Raw genomic sequence first — 22,951 nt, forward strand, 5'->3', positions numbered from 1 at the left:
GAAACTGGTGATCAATTTTCCACCCATTAAAAAAGGCTCTGTAATTCCATGTAAAATGTTATGTAGCATTAGTTGTTCAAACGTTATACCTTGACCGCGCGCTTCATTAAAACATAGCTTCAATGGTCCTGCGTTTAATGTAGTCAGAATTCCCTACCAGCTACAGCAGTAAAAATTATTAAGAAAACTGCAACTGGATATATAGTCAATTTAATTGTGATACTATCAGCTATACTGCAGAGTTGTTGAGTTGCTTTAGTAATCTAAACCTAACTCTAATCAAGAAATCAACAAATATAGGATTGGGACAATATTCAAGTAAAAGTAACAGAGGACCAACCAAATCATCGACTAGTGCACCCTCTGGTGGGGCTGCATTGGAACTTCTTGTTTTTTTGCATTTACTAAGTGATGAATAGAAGAAGAGAGAAGACGCAAAATGATGGAATCCAACTTGCGATCAAATATGAATCTCAGATGGCTCCTCTCTCTAGTATGCGTCGCATTTGTTGCATGATCTTTTTTGCTTCAATCGAGATGATCTCCTTTTTCAGTGATGAAAGGAAAAAAATTGTAATTTTTTCTGCGTCTGGTCTCATACTTTTTTTTTCACACAGCCGTAACCGCGCATAAAAAATCCAGTCGCAGAGACATACGGTCTACCATTTCATTCATCCAACGTCTCTCGTCTAATTAGGCACGAGTAAAGAAGAAAAAATTTTGCTTGAGTATTATCAAATAGACAGACAAAAAATCTTCCTAGTTGATAGAAAAGCAATTTATTACGTCATTTTGATTCAGTTTTTGAGAAAAAGATGACTTACATGCAATAGCAAATCCGGAGGATTATTCAACATATCTTATGTCATTATTGGAAAGGAAAGTTTTTAAATCAAATCGAATTTAACAGAGAAAGACAAAAATTAAGACATTTTAGAAGAATGGAAAAAGAGTGACATTGTGATCCATCCTCGATGTGTATCATGTGATCTAGATCGCCTGGATTGCAGGCATTGCGGCCTTGAAGATCCAAAATTTTAGACACCTTTCTGACCGCAAATGATGTAATTTAGACAACCAAACCTACACCTCTACTGACCAGTCTTTGAAACCTAGATTCTTAAGAAACAAGAGGTGGCGTTTATGACAAGTAACGACTGGTATAGGCGTGCCTGTGCTCATGGTACAATATTTTAAGTAATCAATTCGTCCACTGGTGGTGATGCGTTTGGGGGGGGGGGGGGGCTTTCAAAATTTATACTATCTTAGGCCAAGATTTTTTTTAATATCTATGACAGATAGTCGATGTAGTTTGACGCTGGTGAAAATGTATGTGAAGAGAAACCTTTGCAGGCTGCGAATCTAAAATATGACAATTTACACAACATGAAGAAAAACATGGTTTTTAGTGTATAAAATAAGATTCAGAGAGGAGGTGTTTCTGTTGAGAAGAAAGAAGAAAAATCATGACAGTTTTAAAGAATTGCCGTTGAGTAGTTTTCCGTTAAAAAAAAAAATAAATTATGATAGGAAGTCTGCGACGTCGCAAACTGAGTTATGTGATTGCTGACTTGCACCGTCGATATGTGCCTGTTTATGAAAGGAGGAAAATCTATCCTAAAAGTGAAATTTTCAGGAAATTGATTTAAGTCATATTACGTAAAAAAATTCGCATCATACCAGAGAACAAAAACACAGCAACAGAAGACAAACGCTCCATACGACCTCAGAGAATAATCTAAGAGTAGATTAATTTAATTTTATGTCAGTAGATGACATTGAATCACCTCTTAATTCAACAGTTGAGTCCTGAACGTATATAAGTATTCTTTCTTTATAAATTCTAAAACGTCATATCTCCAGGTGTTTTGATAGTTTCGAACTTATGTTCGGCCAAAAACTTCTCCGTATAATCTTCCGTGCAATGGCATTAATTACTCAACACTGAATTTTCCTGCATGTCCCTTTATTCGTCTTATGTTATTTTCCAATCTCGCGGTTTGACTTGTTTCAGGACTACACAGTAATTTAACCTTACAAAGAGAGATTTAAGAAATTTTAATAAATCAGCACTGATTCCTAACCCTTGGTACGTTTTAATCAACATTTTGATGAGACAATTGTCACGCAGCTTTGCTAACACAAGCAAATAATCATTTTCGTGTTTTTCTAGCAGTGCGTTGAAGTCTCCGAGAATACGTATAATCATTCCACTTCATGGTGTTGATTTTTCTAAGAATCTTGCGAGGGCATGTTAGGATCAAGCTCATTTGTTAAGCATTTTGACTATCCATCTGTTGTGATTAACATCTTTGATATATTTGTTCTCGGTTATGCGCCTTTACCTTCATTAAAAAAGAGAATGCATCAGGGACTTTAATCGAGCACATGTGTATGTACCCTTCACACATATGCAATATGTGAATGGTTTTTTTTTACATCTTGTTCATTATCTATACCTTCCTTTTTTACTTTTATTTATTTGCTATAGATGTTTTTCCCCTTTTTTGGTTTTTCTTTTCCTTGTTTTTTCAAGCGTCATTTTTTTTTTGTTTCTACTCTTTCTCTTTCTCTCTTTTTAGTCTTTTTCTTGTGCTCCCCTTTTTTAGTCTTTTTCTTGCGTTCTCCCCTTACCTATCCTTGTTTTTTCTTTTTCTTGTTTTCCCTTGTGTTTCTTTTCCCTATTTTAAATTCCTCCTCTTTTCCTCCCCCTTCTCTTATATCCTTTTCACCCCTTTTTTGAATTTTTATTTCCCCTCTCCCATTTTCCCTCCTTTTTTCTATCTATTTTCCGGATCCCTTTTTATTTTTCGTTTCTCCTTTTCCTTTTCGTTCTTCTACTGTTATTCTCTCTGCCTTTTTATCCTTTTTTCAATGGGGTATAGCTCTTTTATTTTTTGCTAGTTCGCTGAGAATATTCCATTTCAATTTCGGCATAGTTCTTCTGTCACTACATTCGTTTCTTGTCGGGTAGCATTGCCCCAATTTTTTTTCAGAATTTTTTTCGGCAGCTCGCGGGAGAGGGGAGGGGAGGGGGGCTGAGAACGGGGGCCGAGTCGGAGAGCGGATACGGTTTTAAGGTCTTCTCCGGGGATGGCGCGCGCTATCAGTTACACACTCGTCGTCGCGGCCACTCAATTCGTCCCATGCTCGCCAACCTCTCGCAAGTTCTAAGTTCCGACCGTGCTATCAAAGTCTCGCCGCGTGTCTTTCGCGCCGCGCCGTGTACATCGCTTTGTTACCCGTGAAAAGGCTCGAACGCCCGCCAATTCGATTTTCCGGTTGTGTCAGTGTGTTAAAAGTTAATACCATGGGTTATTTATACCAGGTAAGAATCCTTACTTTTTGTAGGATTAAGCACATTTGGAAAGCATTTTGAAAAAGGAACCAGCCCGATTACGGCGTTTTCAAAATCGTGCAACTCCTTCTTTTCTTTTAAAAATACTCAATATATGTACAGTATTAAAATTTAAACAATTATTTCCCTTCAAAATCAACAATTTTTTGTGGGTAGAAAAAATTGTCTCCTATTCTACAAGATTTTTTTTAGATAATTATGGAGAAACAACATTTGTACAACACTGCAATCACACTGGTTCCTTTTTGCTGAATGCGATCCAGTTTATCTTTGAATGCGGATGAGTGTGGGTTGGAAAATATGAAACATTTGTGAGAATAATGTTTTCCTGCAACATATTTTCAATTATAAAACTTCTAAGCCTTTTTCTGCTGTATTTTTAGCAGATGAACAGGTGAAAACCTTTTAAAAGAGTCCCTTTTGTTCTGAAAAAGAAACCCTTTCACACTAAAGGAATTTGAATGCAAGGAAATTGTTCGGTGTCATTAAAAGATTTTCAATAAATATGGGCACATTTCTTCCGAGAATATCATTTGCAACAAATGATCGAATCTCAACCAAATTCCTAAAATTGAAGTTGAAGATAAATGAAGTTTGATACATGATTGAACGTTGATGCACATGTTTATCGCTCGAAGTGATATTTAATAGATGATTTGAATAGCCAAAGCAAAATGGAATAAAAGACACTCATATCAGTGACCATGCAATTATTTTTTATTCCTTTTAACTTTTACCTTTTTTCATGGAAAAAGTAACCCATGTTTTGAACCATTAAGTTTGTTAAGTTAAACTTCCGGTCCTAAAAATGTATTTTTCACTTAAAAGAGTAAGGTTCACGGCAACATAGCCGACTGCGCATTGAAAGTCACGGCAGATAACTATTTTTATAACAGTTGTCTTACATCAATAATGAGATATTAAATGCATGATATGATACTCACGAGATGAACAAACCTTTATAGAAAATTAACTTATTGTTAGTGTAATAAAACGACGTCTTTGATAAGAAAATTCAATTAGCTTTCTTTGCGGTGGAAACTTTTATTTTTGCCTTGTTGTAAGTAGTTTCTGTAAAAAAGTGTATACTTTCAACCACTTTCACACCCTCAAGAGTCTTTTGATAGATTACAATCGTGAAATGCATGCTTTAATCTATCTATATTTACAATTTTCTTTTCAATGCCATAATCTGTTTAACTTTCGTATGATTATACCACGTGTTCAGCTAGCACTCAAAGCTTCTTTTTGCTTACATTTTTTAAACAGATTTTTTTTGTATCGAATGCATTACGCTGTGTGTAAATAATCATTATTAAGTGAAAAAACTTATCGATTGTTGACTATTACATAGAAAATGTACTAGACAAGGACTTGCCTAGCTTGAAGGATGTAAAGTAAATGCGTTTCACTCGAATGGAAAAATGGAACATATTTATGTTGTTTTCTTCTTCGAGTGCAACTAATTACGTCTGAATATCGCAAGTACCCAATCGGAAATTTGACCTTGGTACAAGCTTAGTATGACATTTTTTCACATTTGAATAGAGTTGCCAAGCTTATCTTGCTAATGTTCCCACAATGTTAGCAGGACATTTATTTTACCTCTGGGACAAGCTTGAGCCCAAAGATTGTGCCAAGGTTAGGTTTGTAAGACTGCTCCAAGCCTATCCTGACAATATTGCCACAATATTGGTGGGACATTATTTTACTTCCGAGACAAACTTGGATATTCAATATTGTGACAACGTTATGTTAATAATATTGCTCCAAGCTTGTTCAGCGGATATTGTGATCATGATGTTGCCATAGACTTGATGTTAAAATATTGCCATAGTATTGGCAGGATATTTATTTTACCTCTGAGACAAGCTTGGTTTTCCAACCTTTCCTCTGAGGCAAGGTAGGCGATAGAACGCCGTATTACCTGCCGTCCTCGCGGAAGAAATTTCATAGCGTCGCAATGCCTAATGTAGGCATACGGAACATTGGAGTGCCGAGGAACCTTCCTAAGTCAGCTACTTTCTTGGCTGCTTGCACTGGCTGAAGTATTCAACTTAGGAACCCACTTGTAACGGGCACTGCCCAGGCGAAACGAGAACCAGCCCCATTGACGGGGCGGCCGCGCGCGGACCGTTGCCAAAAAGCTCCATTTGATCCTTTGGCCTAAGAATATCGGTAAGATGGGTTAGACGCCTATGGATCATGTGCCTATTACGTCAAAAAGCGAAAGGTCGCAGTTTTTGCCCTTTAATTTGCCCTTAAAGGGACCGCAACGGCAGATCCGCGGCGAGCGCGCCCTGGTGGCGGAAATAGCAAACGCGGTCGAATTGTGCTCGCCGCGCACAATATTGTGTTAATCTTATGACAATATTAGAAACAGAAGCCTAAAATGTTTATTTTCTTAATCTTGTGACAATGTTAAAGTGCGAATATTACCACAATGTTGTAAAAATAATGTTAGCATAATATCAATTCAGCAGTTTTAGATATCCAATATTGTGTCAATATTATGACAATATTACGAACAGAAGCCTGTTATGTTTGTTGTTCTAACGTTAATTGAATGTTAACATAATAACAATACCGCAGTATCACAGAGATAACATCGTCTCGATATTATTTTAGCAATTTTGTTTTCCTAATATTGTGTCAATATTGTGTCAATATTATAAGCAGAAGCCTATGTTCAGTATTTTTTTTAATAATGTGCCAATGTTAAAACTAACATATTACTGCAATATTGAAAACATAACTCTACGACAGTATTAGTTTACCAATATTGTATAACCAATATTGTGACAACATTGTGACAATCTTGGAATCACCGAGCACCACCTGACCTTGGATTTCTAATGTTGCTAATATTGGTGCAATATTAAAATACTAAGGTTATATATCCAGTATTGATGGTATATTGTACCAAGATTCTCAGGCCAACCTTACTGTTGAAATATGCTCACAATCTCGCTAAGGTTGCCACAATATTATTCCGATCTGCCCAAGGTCAAATTTCCGATTGGGTAATTTTCTTATTTAAAAAGAAAATGACGAATTATTGGGGAGAGGAACCAGACGTCTTACAGCCTTTACTCAGTGCGTTCTTCAAATGATATTCAATCAAGAGGAAACCAAGTAATGAATTATCAATAAAAAATTACTGCTCTAAATTGTATAAAAGGGTATACCCAAGGGTAAGAGAAAATATCTTATTATAGATGACTTCAGGAGTGAAAAAATAATCAATTTAAATATGAGCGAAAACATGCCTCGCATACAGTGACGCATAGTTTTTAGGAATCACTCATTTTCGAGACACGTACATTTAAGGAGTTTGAAATAGTTGCAAAATTTAATAAACCATTGACATCTTGCATTAATTGTATTTCCATGTAGGTAGCGTTTTTGAAAGGTTTGAGATTTTCCCTCCGTATATTTTATAACTTGCGGTCATTGTTTTTCTTCTGAAATGCTGCCTTATTCTCTTCGTTCTTCTTTTTCGTTCAGTGTGTTCCTCTCCTTCATGTGATCAGTCCAGATAAGCTTTATTTTTAGATTTCCTCATTGGTTCCGGCATTTTGACAGTAATGATCAAGTTTTCAAAAATCTAGAAGTCTAAAGAATATGAAATATTCCAGGAAGAGTGAATATAAATATATTCGTACCAAAACCTCTCTACGATTTTCTACAGTATAATATTGTGGATGAACCCGATATTAAATGATGTATAATTTTAAAGATTTCATTTGAGAAAGGAGGATCGTCGTAATTTTCCGATGTCAAAAGGTGCCTCTATTAATTTTACATCAATTATGATACGTATTTTGACGAAGGACTCAATATACAAAACTTTGCTATTCACAAATATTTTAAATCATATACTCATGATGGAAGCATATGATTGGTTTCTTTTCAACAATTTTAAGTCTACAGTAAAACCTCCTATTTTCAAGTATATCCGGTTTTTACCAGCAGCAGTTGCAAATTAATTAATTCATTTGTGAATGAAAGGCGAATTCTAGTGTTTCTGGCAATTCTTAAGTAGTTAAAGAGAAGGTCTCTGACTTCATGAGAGCCAATTTAATCTGATTGCAACTTAATCTACGTATTTGCATTTTTGCAACAGGCATGGTTTAAAAAAGTGTAATTAGTGCATCAGTGCAATTACGTTTTAAAAAGACACTCACTCGCGACAATTAAAGCCGACATCCGATTTAATTAATTAGAATTTACCCGATAGCTAACCCTGAATGTTAATTCTAACAACTAGGGGCTGGACATCAATAGTTAATTGGAAGCCTGATACAAACAGAGCCAAATGAAACATATCTTAAAGTTAAATTCTCGTGTTAAGAATAACCAAAACTTTGAAAGTCAAGTAAAAAGTGAAGGGAGATATACATTTTCTGACGATAGATTTCATTTTAGACTAAAAATATTGCAAAACTGTATTACAACGCTCCTGATTTTGTTCACTTAATTTAAAATATGATATTTGAGCTTCTTGTCCAGGAAAATGGTGATATTAAATTTTTTCTGGCTTTTCAAAGTTCTTTGGAATTTAAAAATTAAAACAAACTTACATAAAAGTGGGTCAATGGGTCTGATAAAAAGTAGGTAAGATTGTATGTTTTTTAACAAGAATTTACTAAGCAACAAAGCTACTTTTCAAATTGAACGATAAAGAGCCCGTAATGGGCGTCTAGACAGGGTATATGAATTAAATCAGTACTTAAAACGATTGCTTTTCAAAATTTCACGAGGAAAACGAATCCTCCAACAGAAATTCTAGAAATTGACCCCTAAACAGGTATTATTTCTACAATCAACGTTTAGTGGGGAAAATACATTTGTGTGGTCTAACTTTCATTCGATCGGCGTTGAAAATTGTTTTTAATATTTCTGACCGGATATCTGAACATTCCATTACGTGAATGGTTTAAGTCTCCGTAAAATTTTATAGAAAAATCATGTGGTTTTCTTTTGTAGGTCAGACCTTGTCTAGTGGTCCATTGAAAACGATCAGCTGACTCTGGAAGATTTCAAAAAAAAGAATCGAGCCCGTAACCTTTTTGTGCAAGTGTGCATATAAATTCAAATCGGCATGAATAACATTTACGAGAATTATCAATACGGAAGATGGTACCGCAATAAAATCGGCAAAATGAAAGTAAGAACATTACATGGACCGCATTTAGCAGAATGGAACCAAGCCACATCAGCTATTGTCAAGTTTTACTGAGCAATTTTTTACAAGAGAATGTTTGTGCGGATTCCTTTGAAAATTGTAAGGAATTTACTTCGCACTATGCAGAAAATTCACTGGAGTTTGCACACGAATCCGCACAACCGTTTGCATGTGGAAAATTAAATTGCCCAATTAAATTTGGCAATAGCTGTTGTGGCTTGGTTCCTTTCTGCTTAACGCGATCCACATATGAGGACTTATCTGTAACAATAGCGGATGTGAAAAATTACCTTTTCGAAACACGCTTAAAAAACTGTTTTGTTCACACAGAAATTTAATATGTTTGGCTATGGCATAATGTACAGATCTCGGAGATCACATCTCAAGTATTTTCTCAAGATTTTCTCGATGCCAAAACAGTCTTTTGAATGTGTTTCGAAAAGGTAATTTTTCACACCCGCTATTGTTACAGATAAGTCCTCATATGGCAAATGCTTTAAAAAATTCATGATGCCCCGACTTTAAAAAAACAGTGAACGTAATTTTAGCATTCAAACGTTTAGCGATGCGATCCGCTCTACCGCAAAATCAAGGCAGTGTGTTTTGAGGAGCTTCGGAAATGAGTGCAGATACAGTTGAGCGACTACCTGGTGCACGGTGGCTGGTTAATATAATTATAAGCGCCATGCCATGCCGCGGCACGGCACTTGCTCCGAGGAACCATCCGGAGCTTTCATCAACTTCCTGCTCCTCGGTTCCGTTGCCGACCACTTACACTTACACCATCGGCTATTTATTTTGGTCTCGGCTCCCGTTCTAATCTTTTCCCGCTCGGGGTACGAAGACCCGACCTTTTCTTCTTCGGTTCAAAATCCGCCGTTTAATCGCTATGCCTGTAGAATATCGACGTGAAACTTCTCAACCACGTATCTTGGTTTGCAACGTGGAAGATTTCCTGTCATGGTTTGCTCCCCTCCATTTCTGTAACTAGGAAATGTTCAATTTCCGTTTCACAAAAGTGCCCTCCTCCACACTGGAAAAAAAAGAATCTTAAATTTGCCGCCAAGAAGTATTTCTTCTTAAATCAAGAATTTTTCTGGTTAATATAAGCTAGTTTTATGCTTAACCCAAGCATTATTTTTCTTGTATCAAGAAAAAGTCAGCTTAAAGCAAGAAAAAAAAATTCCTCGGCGGCAAATTCAAGAATCATCATGCTTGATCCAAGCAACTTTTTTTTCAGTGCATCTGTATGATGATACGATCAAATGTATGGAGACTAGTTGACAAGTCTAATCATCTTTATTGTATTATATTGTTATGTTGTACAATACCTTAAAAAAAGAAAGAAAAAACTTCTTTCTTCGAACGGAAAACTACTCAACGTCAACCAGTGGCGATTCCAAAAAATTGGTGACATTGTAAGTACTCCATTCATCTATTAAATATATTGATTCTAAGTGAAGTAGGCTGTCTCGCCTGAAATTGGTTATTTGATATACATTTAAATGGAGAAAAACAGTGTTGCCAACTTGAAAAAATCTCCACTGACATCAGCCCCTCAAACCTTCCGTCATTTTTCTATGTCAGTGAAGAGTATTCTGTGAAAATTTCAAGCAATAATGTTGAGTTGCTCTTCTTCAAAAAGATAAAATAAAAGAAGAGATTTGGAAACTTTGCAAACGTATATCGTTTGCAAAGCTTTGAAGTTTCTATAACGATATTTTATGGCCCCTTATGAAGCCTTATGGCCTTTATGGTCCCCTACCTGCACTTTTATAAAAACTGCCACGTATTAGTGAAGTCACTTCAGTATTGCTGAGTCACGACGTATTCACAGAGTATTTTTTTTAATTCAGCTTTTTAGAATTATTTTTTTGAATATACGTGGAAATTATTTTCCATTTTCATACGATGAGCTCTCTGACTCTTTTAATTTTCGTTCTTAGTCGGTTCGTTCTATCATTGTACAGAGCCGATTTCCATGATTTTTGCGGCTATCGACAAGTGATAGTCCTTAGATAAGCCTGTTCAGCTCAGATTTTGGAAATACGACCCTGAGGTGTTATTTCTATTACTTACGTAGAAAAGTTATAAATTCTCTCATTCAAAAAATTATGCACATTCATTTTTGTTCATAAGGATTTAGCGGACCGATTTTCATAATTTTCGCAACTGTCAATAGGATATATATCCGTTCTACGAGCCCGCTGTATTTAAGTTACTTAACGGAAGACAGCAGAGCGGACCTCAGCGTCCTGATTTATAGTCTGTTCTCATATGTACATCCGTGTGCAACTTTCTGAAAAAAGTTGGCGAGTGGTATCAATCTCTTCGTTATGATGTCTAGAATCAGAATTTGGATGGTGATAACCTTGAAAATCGTGCAGGAAGCGCCTAAAGCCCAAAAACAAAATGGCGGCCGCTCGGTAGGCCTTATTTTTGAAAATTCCGTATTATGGCATGTGAGGTATCGATTCCTATGTTTTTTGGGTCGTAAAATCCGAATATGATGTTTAAAATACCCTCCGATCAAAAAAAATGTCGCAAATCCAACATGGCGGCTGAAAATACCCACCCGGCGCGAAAATCGCTGAGTTCTCATTTGGCCGTCTAGTAAGGCGGCCAATGATTGTATTGTGTGGTCCCAGGTTTCAAAACAGAGTTACAACTCACTGTACGGCCCATAAAAAAAAACCAAAATCCAATATGGCGGCCAAAATGGCCGCCGATCGAAACCTGTATTTTTGGTATCGGCGTATGGCGTCGAGTGGGGTATCGTTTCTGATGTATTTTGGGTCGCACATTACGAATATGAAGTCAAAAATTACTCTTGGCCAATATTGAAGCTCGTAAATTCATCATGGCGGCTAAAATGGCAGGCATGGATAGAATAAAAGCAATTACACACAGCGGTAGTCCTGATTTAATACATTTGTGGGGCCTCTCAAACCAAATTCAAAGTTAAAATTCATCTGATCACACGTATACGCCTTTGCCATCCATTTTGACACAATGAATGACTGCTCTTAAAGCAGTCTTGAATCTAGGAAGCACTCTGTTAGGCGTGCAAACTAGATATAATGACTGAAAAATCATGTTTTTTTTTTTGTCGGATTACACATATTTTACTGGTATCTCTGTAATCGATAATTAGATATTGCAAAAATCAAAGAGGTCTGCAATTTTGTCAATAATGTTGCAGAAATTGGCAAAACTGCTGAGAAACAATTTTTTTCTGAAAGAATTGAAAAAAAAACCACTCCGTTTTGGTCTCGTATGACAAAAATTAAAGATAATTCATTTGCATCGGCATCAAAAAAGATAAAAGTATGCCACAAAGACCGTCTAATTGTCATGAAAACGGATTTTTCTTTAATTTCAAGATTGTTAATTGCATCGCGACGTCGGCCTGATGTCGATGTAAAATTTAACATCAGCACATACGAGTTCTCCGCGTTGCCTAAATCATTATTTGGTCCCGACGGCAGAATGCTTCACTGCACAAATAAATCGAAACTCCTGTCCATTTTGGAATCTCTACCAGGAACTTCAATACAACAAGCAGATGAAGGAAATTCCTCATCAGTCACTAATGAGTCGCCAGACTTGAGTGGAAAAAAAGCAGCCATAATAGACGGTATGGCTCTTTTACACTGCTACTTCAAGCCAGCAGGGCTCAAGACGTGCGAGGATCTCGCAAAGGATTTTTCCAACTGGTTGATTAAAAAATTCAGCTGTTACGATGAAACTCATATTGTTTTTGATACTTACCAAGCTAATTCTCTGAAAAATGACACAAGAGTACGCCGTCAGCAAGGTAATGAACCAATTCATTACAAAATATCAGCAGACATGAAAATTGCATCTATTTCAATGGGAAAACTTCTGGCCCATGACAAAACGAAGGATGATTTGACTAACTTCCTTTCTATTCAAATTTTGAAGTCAGCAAAGATTAAGAAGTTGAAATTTATTGTGAGTTGGAGAAACAACGTGCAATCTTCGGATGGCACCGATGTGCAGTGCCTTCAAACAACGCAAGAGGAAGCTGACACAAAAATGATTCTACACGGTGTTTTTGTCGCTACAAAAGGAGTAATTAGCACACACATATATTCACCTGATACAGATGTGGTAATTTTAGCTTTGCGACGCATCCCCATGCTCACCGCTGAAGTTGGAATGTTTATAGGGCAGGGTATGAAAAAGTTTATTGACCTACTTCCAATTTACAACGCCCTTGGACCTCTTAAAGCATCTGCTCTTGTAGGCTTGCATGCGCTGTCAGGCGCTGACATTACAGGATCCTTTGCACATAAGGGGAAACCAAAATGGTGGGAAACCTTTCAGTCCGCAGATAATGAATTATTGGAAGCATTAGTACAGCTTGGGAAAACATCGCTCCTACCTGAAGACGTTAGAGCACAGCTAGAGAAATGTGTTTGTCAGCTGTACCTTCCAAAGACCACATTAACAGATATAGGCGATGTAAGATGGTGGCTGTTCTCCAAAAAGCAATGCCAAGATGAAAATCTGCCTCCCACAAAAGCAGCCTTAAATCCAGCTCTTCTGAGAGCACACTTACAAGCTTTAGTTTGGAATCAGGATCTGGTTCAATTCCCTGAAACCCCTTCACCTATCAATTTTGGATGGCAAAAAGTTGAGGACAAATATGAGCCGATAACCTCAACTATTCCTTGCATTCCAGACTTGGTCTGGGAACTTTGCCGATGCAACTGTGTTAAAAAGCGCTGCACTTTACCTTGCGTCTGTAGGTCACAAGGGTTAAAATGCACAGAAATGTGCAAATGTGAAGGTGATGCTTCAAATTGTGACAACATAGAATCCTCCGATGATGAGGGAGAAGACGAAGAGGCCATTGATGAATCCAGCGACAGTTGTGATGAGTAAATCAATCAGAACTCAAGATATTTTCTCAGAGCTTCTATACTTAAAATGTTAATATGTTAAGGAAAAATTGGCAAGGTAACATGGTAATCGGTAAGGTACTAGGGTATGGCATGGTCATATAGTGTGGCATGGTACTATGGTAAGGTAATATTGTATGGCATGGTAATATTGTAAGGTAAGACGGTATGGCATGGTAATATGTGAAGGTATTTAATGATTTTGGGTAATTTGAGGCAAAATCTATATAACACAACTTTTAAATTGAAAATACATTTTTGTAATCATTGAAGGAAATACATCGAAAAACATGATTCATCTACTTTGCTTATTATTTATTTGCCCAAACACACATAAAATCTTCTAACAGTGTTAAGTCTTACTCGCTTGTCGGGTCCAGTTTTAGACTTTTGTGAGTATTTTGTACTTTTATTTTTATTCGCGGCCGATTAGCAGACTTTGCAGACAAATTCTCCTGGATACTCCGATAAGAAACTTCGCAAAAGGTAAGTACACCCTAAAATTTGATAGCCGTCCCGAGGATGCATGGTTTCACTACTTACCTCGACATCCACATTTTACGTGGTTATTTTATCATTTAAGATCGGCTATTGTAGCAGCCATTTATAGTGTCAAAGTGGATGGCAAAGGCGTATACGTGTGATCAGATGAATTTTAACTTTGAATTTGGTTTGAGAGGCCCCACAAATGTATTAAATCAGGACTACCGCTGTGTGTAATTGCTTTTATTCTATCCATGCCTGCCATTTTAGCCGCCATGATGAATTTACGAGCTTCAATATTGGCCAAGAGTAATTTTTGACTTCATATTCGTAATGTGCGACCCAAAATACATCAGAAACGATACCCCACTCGACGCCATACGCCGATACCAAAAATACAGGTTTCGATCGGCGGCCATTTTGGCCGCCATATTGGATTTTGGTTTTTTTTTTATGGGCCGTACAGTGAGTTGTAACTCTGTTTTGAAACCTGGGACCACACAATACAATCATTGGCCGCCTTACTAGACGGCCAAATGAGAACTCAGCGATTTTCGCGCCGGGTGGGTATTTTCAGCCGCCATGTTGGATTTGCGACATTTTTTTTGATCGGAGGGTATTTTAAACATCATATTCGGATTTTACGACCCAAAAAACATAGGAATCGATACCTCACATGCCATAATACGGAATTTTCAAAAATAAGGCCTACCGAGCGGCCGCCATTTTGTTTTTGGGCTTTAGGCGCTTCCTGCACGATTTTCAAGGTTATCACCATCCAAATTCTGATTCTAGACATCATAACGAAGAGATTGATACCACTCGCCAACTTTTTTCAGAAAGTTGCACACGGGACTGGATTTTTGTACATATGAGAACAGACTATTAAATATATGCCCCAGTACCAGTCTGCTACCTTAGTATCCACTTTCCCTTAAAATAACAACGAAGCTACTTCAGTGAATCATATGAGAATATTTGACTGGATTAGAGGACAATTTTATAGACAATTTTTAACATTTTTTTTAATGTGACGCAAAATAATTCAAAGTTCAGCTCTGATTGACCGGTTGTTAATTATTTTACGGACAAGACCAGGAAGGCAATTTGTGGAATCTTATCTCGTCTGCATGCGTGCGTGAGTTTACACGCGGTCGCTATAGCAACTACGTTTGGGCGTGAAACAACTAGCTTAACATGAGCGTAACACAGTAATGTTGCCAAATTCAGTAGAGCTTTTTAAAACTTTCACTTCTTTACTCCAATCGAGGAATTAAATATGGAAAAGCCTGGAAAGAAAAATATGTTTCCAAAAATTCAAAAGTAACTAAAACATAGGGATGTAAAAGTATTTAGAACAATTAACATTAAAACAAAGTGCAACGACGAACGAATTAAGGAACAGATAAAAAGATTTTGTGAATATAGATTTTTCTGATTATCGCCTATTTCCCTTAGATATATTTTGACTGCTCTGATTCACATTTTTCGACGTTGACTGTTTTGAAGATGGCTGAAAGAATACAAAAACCCTCATTTATCCACATGCCACCATAAATCGATTTAGATCGGTATGTTAAACCTCTCAAATGAAGGTTTCCTGTATCTCTTCTAAGTCCGCATGATGCTTCAAGTTTCCAGAGATCTTAAAATTTGAATATTTTTGAAACCTCCCAACTATATAATTTGAAAAACTGTGCTCGTTTTTTCTTAATTATTAAGCTATAATTTATCCAATGCGAGTACTCGGATAGGGTGAATGTTATCAATCAGCAAGAATCTATCAAAAAAAAAAAAAATAAATAAATAAATAAAATAAAAAAAAAGATAGCACCTTCGATAGTTTGCCACAGGTATTGAATACTAAACACAGAGTAATGTTAAATCGGATTTCAGCTAATGCCAGATTGAACCTAGTTATTACGCAAGACTTAAAAAAACCGAAAGTTACCTAACAACCCTAAAACACTCAACCCTCTTGTGTATAAAAACCCTCCCTTGAATTGAATTCTCACCTTTTTACGGAAAGCTCTGGAAACAGCTCGATTTTCCGTTCGGTTTAGGGGTGGCACTTAAGGCTAAAATCAAAGAGTAGGTGAAAATTGTCGAGGCGCGGCCAAATTTGTTAAGGGGTAGCTGTACTTCTATAAAAATCTCGTAGAATGCCCTAAAAATCGATTGAATTCGATCAAAACTGACCAATCGATTCTTAAACCGTCGCCATTCTGGCATAAAGGCGTATCTCAATTTCCACGTGAGCCCTGTTTTACATATAAATCCATAATTTCTGGGGCTTATGCTGTAATCGAGATATGTATTTACGCCAGAGGAGTAGAAAAATAAGGGGATGAAATTCCCCTCCATCTGCTCTATCGAAATAATACCTCCGTGCGGTTCTGCATCCTCAAGAACTTAAGTAAAAATTAATCCTATAGGCCGAATTAGCCATGAAATTTCAAAGAGATTCATCCCCCGAAAAAATGTGCCCTCTCTGCGAATGATGAATGTGCATAAATTCCCTCTGCGGGCTGATTTTTGAAATTGATAGACAAAGTGATAGACAAAGAATACATAGGGACTATGGAGCAATCCTATCGGTTGAAATGGGTGGTTCTTATAGACGAAGGAGGTAAATGATGGACTAACTATTGGGTCTCTCGTGTGTTGCCGTTAGTTAGTATATTACTTACCTCGTATGTCCATTGCATCCACCCGCTTCCACCGATAGAATACCTCCATCTTTCTATTGTATCATTTGTCTATAGCTCTGTTTATCAATTTCAACAATCGGCCCGCTGTCGAGGAACGCCCTGGTTCCTTTTATCAGAGTTTCGGAAAACTTAATTTTCAGTTTGACAGACTCCTCTCGCCGAACTGCGAGGTGATTAGCGGGAGAATTTTTCTGAGGAGCTGAATTTTGACTCAGCTTGCCAACCCCGGGGCCCGGGCAACGTGAATCACGATAGAGTAGCCCCGATGTTCGTCGATGTTCCAGTTGTCCAATCCCTTTCCGGCATGTTGCCGCCGCCGCCGTTGCTGCCGCCGCCTCCCGATCAGATTAGCCTTGCACACGGCAATCAGTGTCAGCTCCGATCAGGAGCAGCAGCCGCTCTCATGTCGGCGCTAAACAGACACGTCCAGCTCACTCAATACCTCATCGAGCGATCGAACCTCGACAGCACACCCCGGACCCCGCCACACAATGGATCGAGTCCACAGGCGAGGTCGGACAAAATTTGGGAACTTCAAGAGGTCATAACTCCGTTTATACACAATTTTGAGGCCCTAAAAGTGGTTCCATTAATTTCCTCGTGAAATATAAATCTAGAATCACCCCTCAAAATTTAAATTGTGAAGAAATGAACATCACAATTTGGAGTTTTACACTGAAAAAAAAAAAAAACACATTGGATCTAGAGTCGAGACTCTTAAAAACATCGACAAGAAAAAATACTCTTGATTCAATCAGATTTAAGCTTAAATCAAGAACCAAGCCTCTGAATTTGAGCGGATTTCCTTTTGATTTAAGCTTAAATCTGATTGAATCAGGAGTTTTTTTCCTTGTCAATGTTTTCAAGAGTCTGGACTCTGGATCCAATGTGTATTTTTTCCAGTTTATACAGTACATACAGTACTCCGTTTATACAAAATTTTGAGGCCCTAAAAGTTGTTCCATTAATTTCCTCGTGAAATATTCATCTAGAAGCACTCCTTAAAATTTGTGACGGGATCAACATCAAAATTTGCAATTTTAGTCAAACATTTCATGTCCTACCTCTCTGATTGACTCGATCCACTGCGGGCTAATTATTGAAATTAATCATGGCAGCACCCCAATTAATTATGGTAGTGCCCCAATAAATTAGGTAACTAACCCAAATGTTGCGGTACGACCCGAACTTGAGTTGCGGTACTACCACAATTAATTAGAAATGCCCATATCATCCAACAAATTGGGGTAATACCACAATTTTAGGGGCTAACCCCTGAAAATTTTTTTCCGTGCCTATGTCTTCTTTGTCTATCGCTTTGTCTACCGATTTCAATAATCAGCCTGCTGTGCGGCATACGCCATCCCGTGTGCCGATGGTCGAGGTATCGTCGAGTGTCGGGGCCTTTGGCCGGCTTCCTCAGACGTGTCGCTTGTCTGAAAAACTAACGTTCTTATCAGTCATACGAGCTTGACGTTGTTTCCAGCGTTTCGACTCCTGCTACGTGCGGATTCAACCCCGGTATCTCACCGATCACTTCGCTTCACCTCAACTTGTGCAGCAGTCAGCACGGCTCGTTCTTTTGAGCTCGGAACGCGCCTTCAGACACCTACGGTGTCCGAGCCTTCCATTTCGATGTTTCAACCAAACTTCCATGTTGACATGTGCAAAAGTAACGTTGACAGTTTCGGGAACGGGTCGTCGAACAATTTTCCCATGTATGGTCTCCGATTATCTCGAAGTCATTAATTTCGCGGACAGAAAGCGCGTAATTCGGAAGAGCAATTCCTCGTGGCACGTTAAGTGAGGATTTTCGACGGGAGAAAAAAGCAGAAGATTACTCGACAAATCCCTTACGCAATTTGATTTTGGTTCTTTTTCTACAAAGACGAGGAACCAAACACGAATTCCTCACTAATGCTCTCGCATTCTTCGCGCGTAATCCGCACAGTGGATTTCTTTCTTATCCACGCGTTGAAGTCTCTCCGCCGGAAACATGCGAAAAAACAGAGCAATACTGTCACTCGCATTGGTAATGTGTAATCCTGGATGGTAATATCTAAAACAGCGAGTTTTCTACTCTTCTAATACGTGCGGTTACATAGCCTCGTGTAGAGGATTCACTTTGAACAGGTTTTTTCCCGGCAAAAACAAGTCGTCATACACCCACTTCTGATAAGGACAATATACGATGGATTAAAGAGAGGTGAAAGAATGAAAGTTGGTGGCGTTCACGTAACCATCCATCGAGAAAAGGGATCTTTTGCACGTAGGCGAATATTTCAAAAGAGAAATTTGTGTGCGATTTGTGTACCTTTCGAAGGAATCGATTTTCAGTTCTCGACTTAAATGATCGAGATTCCCAGAAAAAAGTTCCAAGCGAGTCCGTATATTTTTCTGCCGAAGGGTGGGCTTTAAGTTGGATGTGAATTGGGCGCTTTTGAGCCTCAAACATGAAAAAATAAAACTGCAAATGGTTTTTTCGCAACCATTAGAGTATGGAATGGCTCATTATTTGAAATGTATAGGGTTTCGCAATTTTGTGTGGGAAATTGAGCAGCGAAGAAACTACGAATCTTTTCATACTTACCAAGATTCAAATTTCAGATCGTCATAGTTGCAAGTAGTTTTGCATTTTATACTTCGCTTTGCTTTTTCCCGGTTTTTCTTGGTGGTAGGAGAGGGAGGTGTTCAAAAGTTTGAAACAAATACCTTATTCTGTGGTTTCAAGATCTCAATTTGTGGTTTTTTGATACCTCACACACTCCTGTGAGCGGTCATGTATTGGCGATTGCAGCCGGTTGCTGCAAAATTAAACAATTTAAAACATATTTTGAGTTTCCACATCTGTGTTCCCTGTCGCAGGCCTTGAATTTCAATCTCTCTGACTGCAAAAAATCCGAGCACAAATTTGAAATAGACAATTTGAAAGAGTGAATCTCCTTTCACCCAGCTCTAGATGCTTCACTAAATAATGGTCAATTCGTCAAATCGTTCTCAATAGATTTTTAACATATAAATCATTGTATGTTTTACGTGCAATACAATTTCCTCTAATCACAAACTGCATTTGGAATGTCAATTTAAGTACGATTTTATCTGAATGACAACTCGCTACAACTATTTCAATGTTTTTTTCAAAGCTCATGGAAAAAATATACTTTGCATGAAGTATATATAAAACGGATTGTACGTAAAAGGACCTTCCAAACTGAATTTTACGCGTATTGTCTGATCTTCTATCACGTGCCAAAAAGAAACCGCCTCATGCAAACAGACAGAAAAGTAGCTTGCGCAATGACAGAAGATAAACGGACACAGCTGTGTCTTTCCTGTAGAGCGGAGCGTAAATTACTTCCGAATTACATAATGAGTACTGATCAAAATGATCTGTGCATCAAAATACCTCAAAATACCTGGCAAGGTTGTTGCTTGTCAATCTGGGATGGAATTTTAACTCAACGAGTCTCAGTGACAGATTTCACGAAAAAAAGGGGAAGAAAGTCAGTAGAAGGTGCAATGCGGTGATTCACTTACGAGGCTATTTCTGTCCTCGTCATTTTTGCACCTGCCCGAAGCATCATGATGGAATATCATGAACCGATTAAAATACCCTCTTAGCAAAATCTTTGAAGATGAGAGGATGAAACGATGATATGACGTTAATTTTTGCGCAGTTACAGCACCGAGTTGAATCAAACTGGTTTCGTTTAGCAGCAGCTTTGAGGCTATAAAACAAGCTAGACTTTCTTCTTATTCCTCTTAACGTTCGTCTCCGCGTGTTTTGTCCCTCGAAAGTATGAATTCTGTATTGAAAACATACAAACACAGTGCTCTAAATCCAGTGTTGCCACATTTTGACGAGAATTGGTGATGATATTTTCAGAAAAATACATATAGGATAGAATTAGTATGATCAGACAGAGACCTTTGAAATACTCGTACCTACATTTTATGGGATGAATGAACTTTTCTTATTTTATTTATCTAGTTGAGTTTCAGGGTTTTATTTGTCTTTATGACACTGAGGAAGGGGGAAAAAGAATCGTTTTATCCCAATTTATCAAGTCAAATTTCAATGGTTATAAGAAGATAAAGATAGAAATTTAACTTGCATCTTAACTTCAATAAAAATAGAAAAAGCGTTGTTTGAAGTAAACTGCCAAGCAGATGAAGATTAAAATTGATTTAATGTATAGCTTGAATGTAACTAAAATGTTCATGAGACGTGAAATTTACCCGACTTTTGGTAATATACAATTTACCTAGTGTAGAGTACTTGAGAGTTCTAAAAACTTTTGTTATTACTAGCAGATTTGAAAATTTAGATTCAAAACTCATGATTACCGGATATTTTGAAAATTTTTGAGATTTTATATTAAAATTTGTCTCTACAAGACTTTAAGCATTCTCGATTTACCAGCTGATGAAATATTCAACTCATAATAAATAATAAACATTTTCTCATCAATAGATTACTCAGCAGGCATTACTACGTATAAAAAAATGATAAAAATGATATTTCATACATTTGGCAAAACTGTTAAGTTCTGTTGGTTTTGTCAAATTTATGCGCATATTAAGCAGGCAAAACGCTGGCGAGCTTTTGATATTCTTATCTAGAAGATTCAATAAACCATTGCCTCAGAGGATCAGAAGTGATACAGCATTTTTGACCTTTGTGTCATTGATATTGAAGAATGAGTTTTGCTTTTACTTCTTTTACAACGATTACATGATTAAACACAATGCAGAAAAGAAGTGAGAGGAAAGACATAGCTGTAAACCTCACGTGCTTTGCAAAAAAGGAATGATTCTTCAGGAACATTTAACTGAAAGTCATACCAATGTGTTCTTGGTTTGAACGTGCACTTGACGAGTGAATTTGAAACGCACTGACAAATAGTAATTTTTAACCATTAACTGTGTTAATTAACGCGATACAGTGTATATAAAGGAAGTTTAAAATTTGATAAGTTATTTCATCTCCACACTGCCACACTGTGGAATGTGTACTTTTCAACAATTTTGTCATTCTATAATAGAGACCTAGTACAACGAGTCCCCTCAAAAATGAAAAATAGGTTTTATGGATGACTTTAATTTTATTCTCATTTTCTTTTTTTAATTTTTATTTTGTCAAATGAGAGTTATTTTTATTAATATCTGAAGACAATTCATAATCATAAATGGACGATTCAGTTTTTTAACTCTATCAATTCAATATTCGATAGAACTGAGTACCGGTAAGTAGATATTTTTCATGGACTACAATTGCAAATATACTTGCTGTGCATGACATCATGAACAAAAACCATATCCAAATTGATTTAAGTAAATCTAACATACTTTTTGTCGGCGTTAAATTTTTTAGTCTACCACCTTCATTGATATTCAGTCGTTTAATTTGGTTTCCTATCCTATCTAACGCATTTCAATCTTTGAATAAATTACTGCAGACAGGTATAGGTAATTTCAAAAACACAAGCGTATATAAACACATCTACATTTTTCAGTAATATATCATTGCTCAATGCTCATAAGTAATGGAAAAAGCTGGTTAAAATTCTTCCCTACAAAACTTGACCTGAGTCTAAATTAATCACGATGTTCCAACCTTCTTTCGAGGATATAAGCAAAATGTATGGTCAGCCGGGCTTAAGATACAGCACAACGAGTGTTTCTGGATTGAAGCATAATCTCGGTGAAAACTTTTCTTTACTAAATTGAAAGCAATGACGTTCAAAACACATTCGTCTTGAGGTTGCTTACTTACCTTTTTGAAGGCGATGTTCACACTTTCTTTGGAAGACGAATTTCAATCAAGGTGAAAATCTTTCCTGTATGGATCTAAAAGGGTTCCCTTCACACCATACTGCTCATTCCCTTTCGATCAACAATCAAATTTTACTAAGACCTCATGTTTTAGGATTTTTCTCGTAAAAAAATACTTTCACAAAAATATAACTTCTCTCAAGTAAAAATCAAAATTTCTTGGAGAAATTAGCAAGTATTATATCATTAGATGGATTTTAGATCTATTTTTGGAGAAAAAATGTAGATTGAGATACTGAGCAGACATCGAAGAGGTTTAATTCTTGCACTAATCTGCTATTTATACCTTTAAGTTGCTTTTTTGCTCCCGTTAAGCGGGGCTTTATATGCCAAACTACGGTACTCACGTCTCCTCAAAGCACACATCTAAGAGACAATACACTGAAAAAAAAAGTTACGGACTATGAATACATATTGTCTGTTCCGGGCTCAGAGGCCGAAAGTTCCG

General features: G+C 37.1%; 1 protein-coding gene across 1 annotated transcript in view; it reads left to right on the plus strand.

Annotated features, from left to right (window-relative positions):
* The first annotated feature begins 3,068 nt into the window (after positions 1-3,068).
* Positions 3,069-22,951, plus strand: part of LOC109041757 (uncharacterized) — a 94,128-nt gene continuing 74,245 nt past the window's right edge. The window contains exon 1 of the mRNA XM_072298423.1: positions 3,069-3,328. Within this exon, the coding sequence (XP_072154524.1) occupies positions 3,311-3,328 (18 nt within the window). The 5' untranslated portion in view covers positions 3,069-3,310. The remainder of the gene's footprint in view (positions 3,329-22,951) is intronic.

This window comes from Bemisia tabaci, chromosome 3 (assembly GCF_918797505.1).
Source record: "Bemisia tabaci chromosome 3, PGI_BMITA_v3".
Lineage (NCBI taxonomy): Eukaryota > Metazoa > Arthropoda > Insecta > Hemiptera > Aleyrodidae > Bemisia > Bemisia tabaci.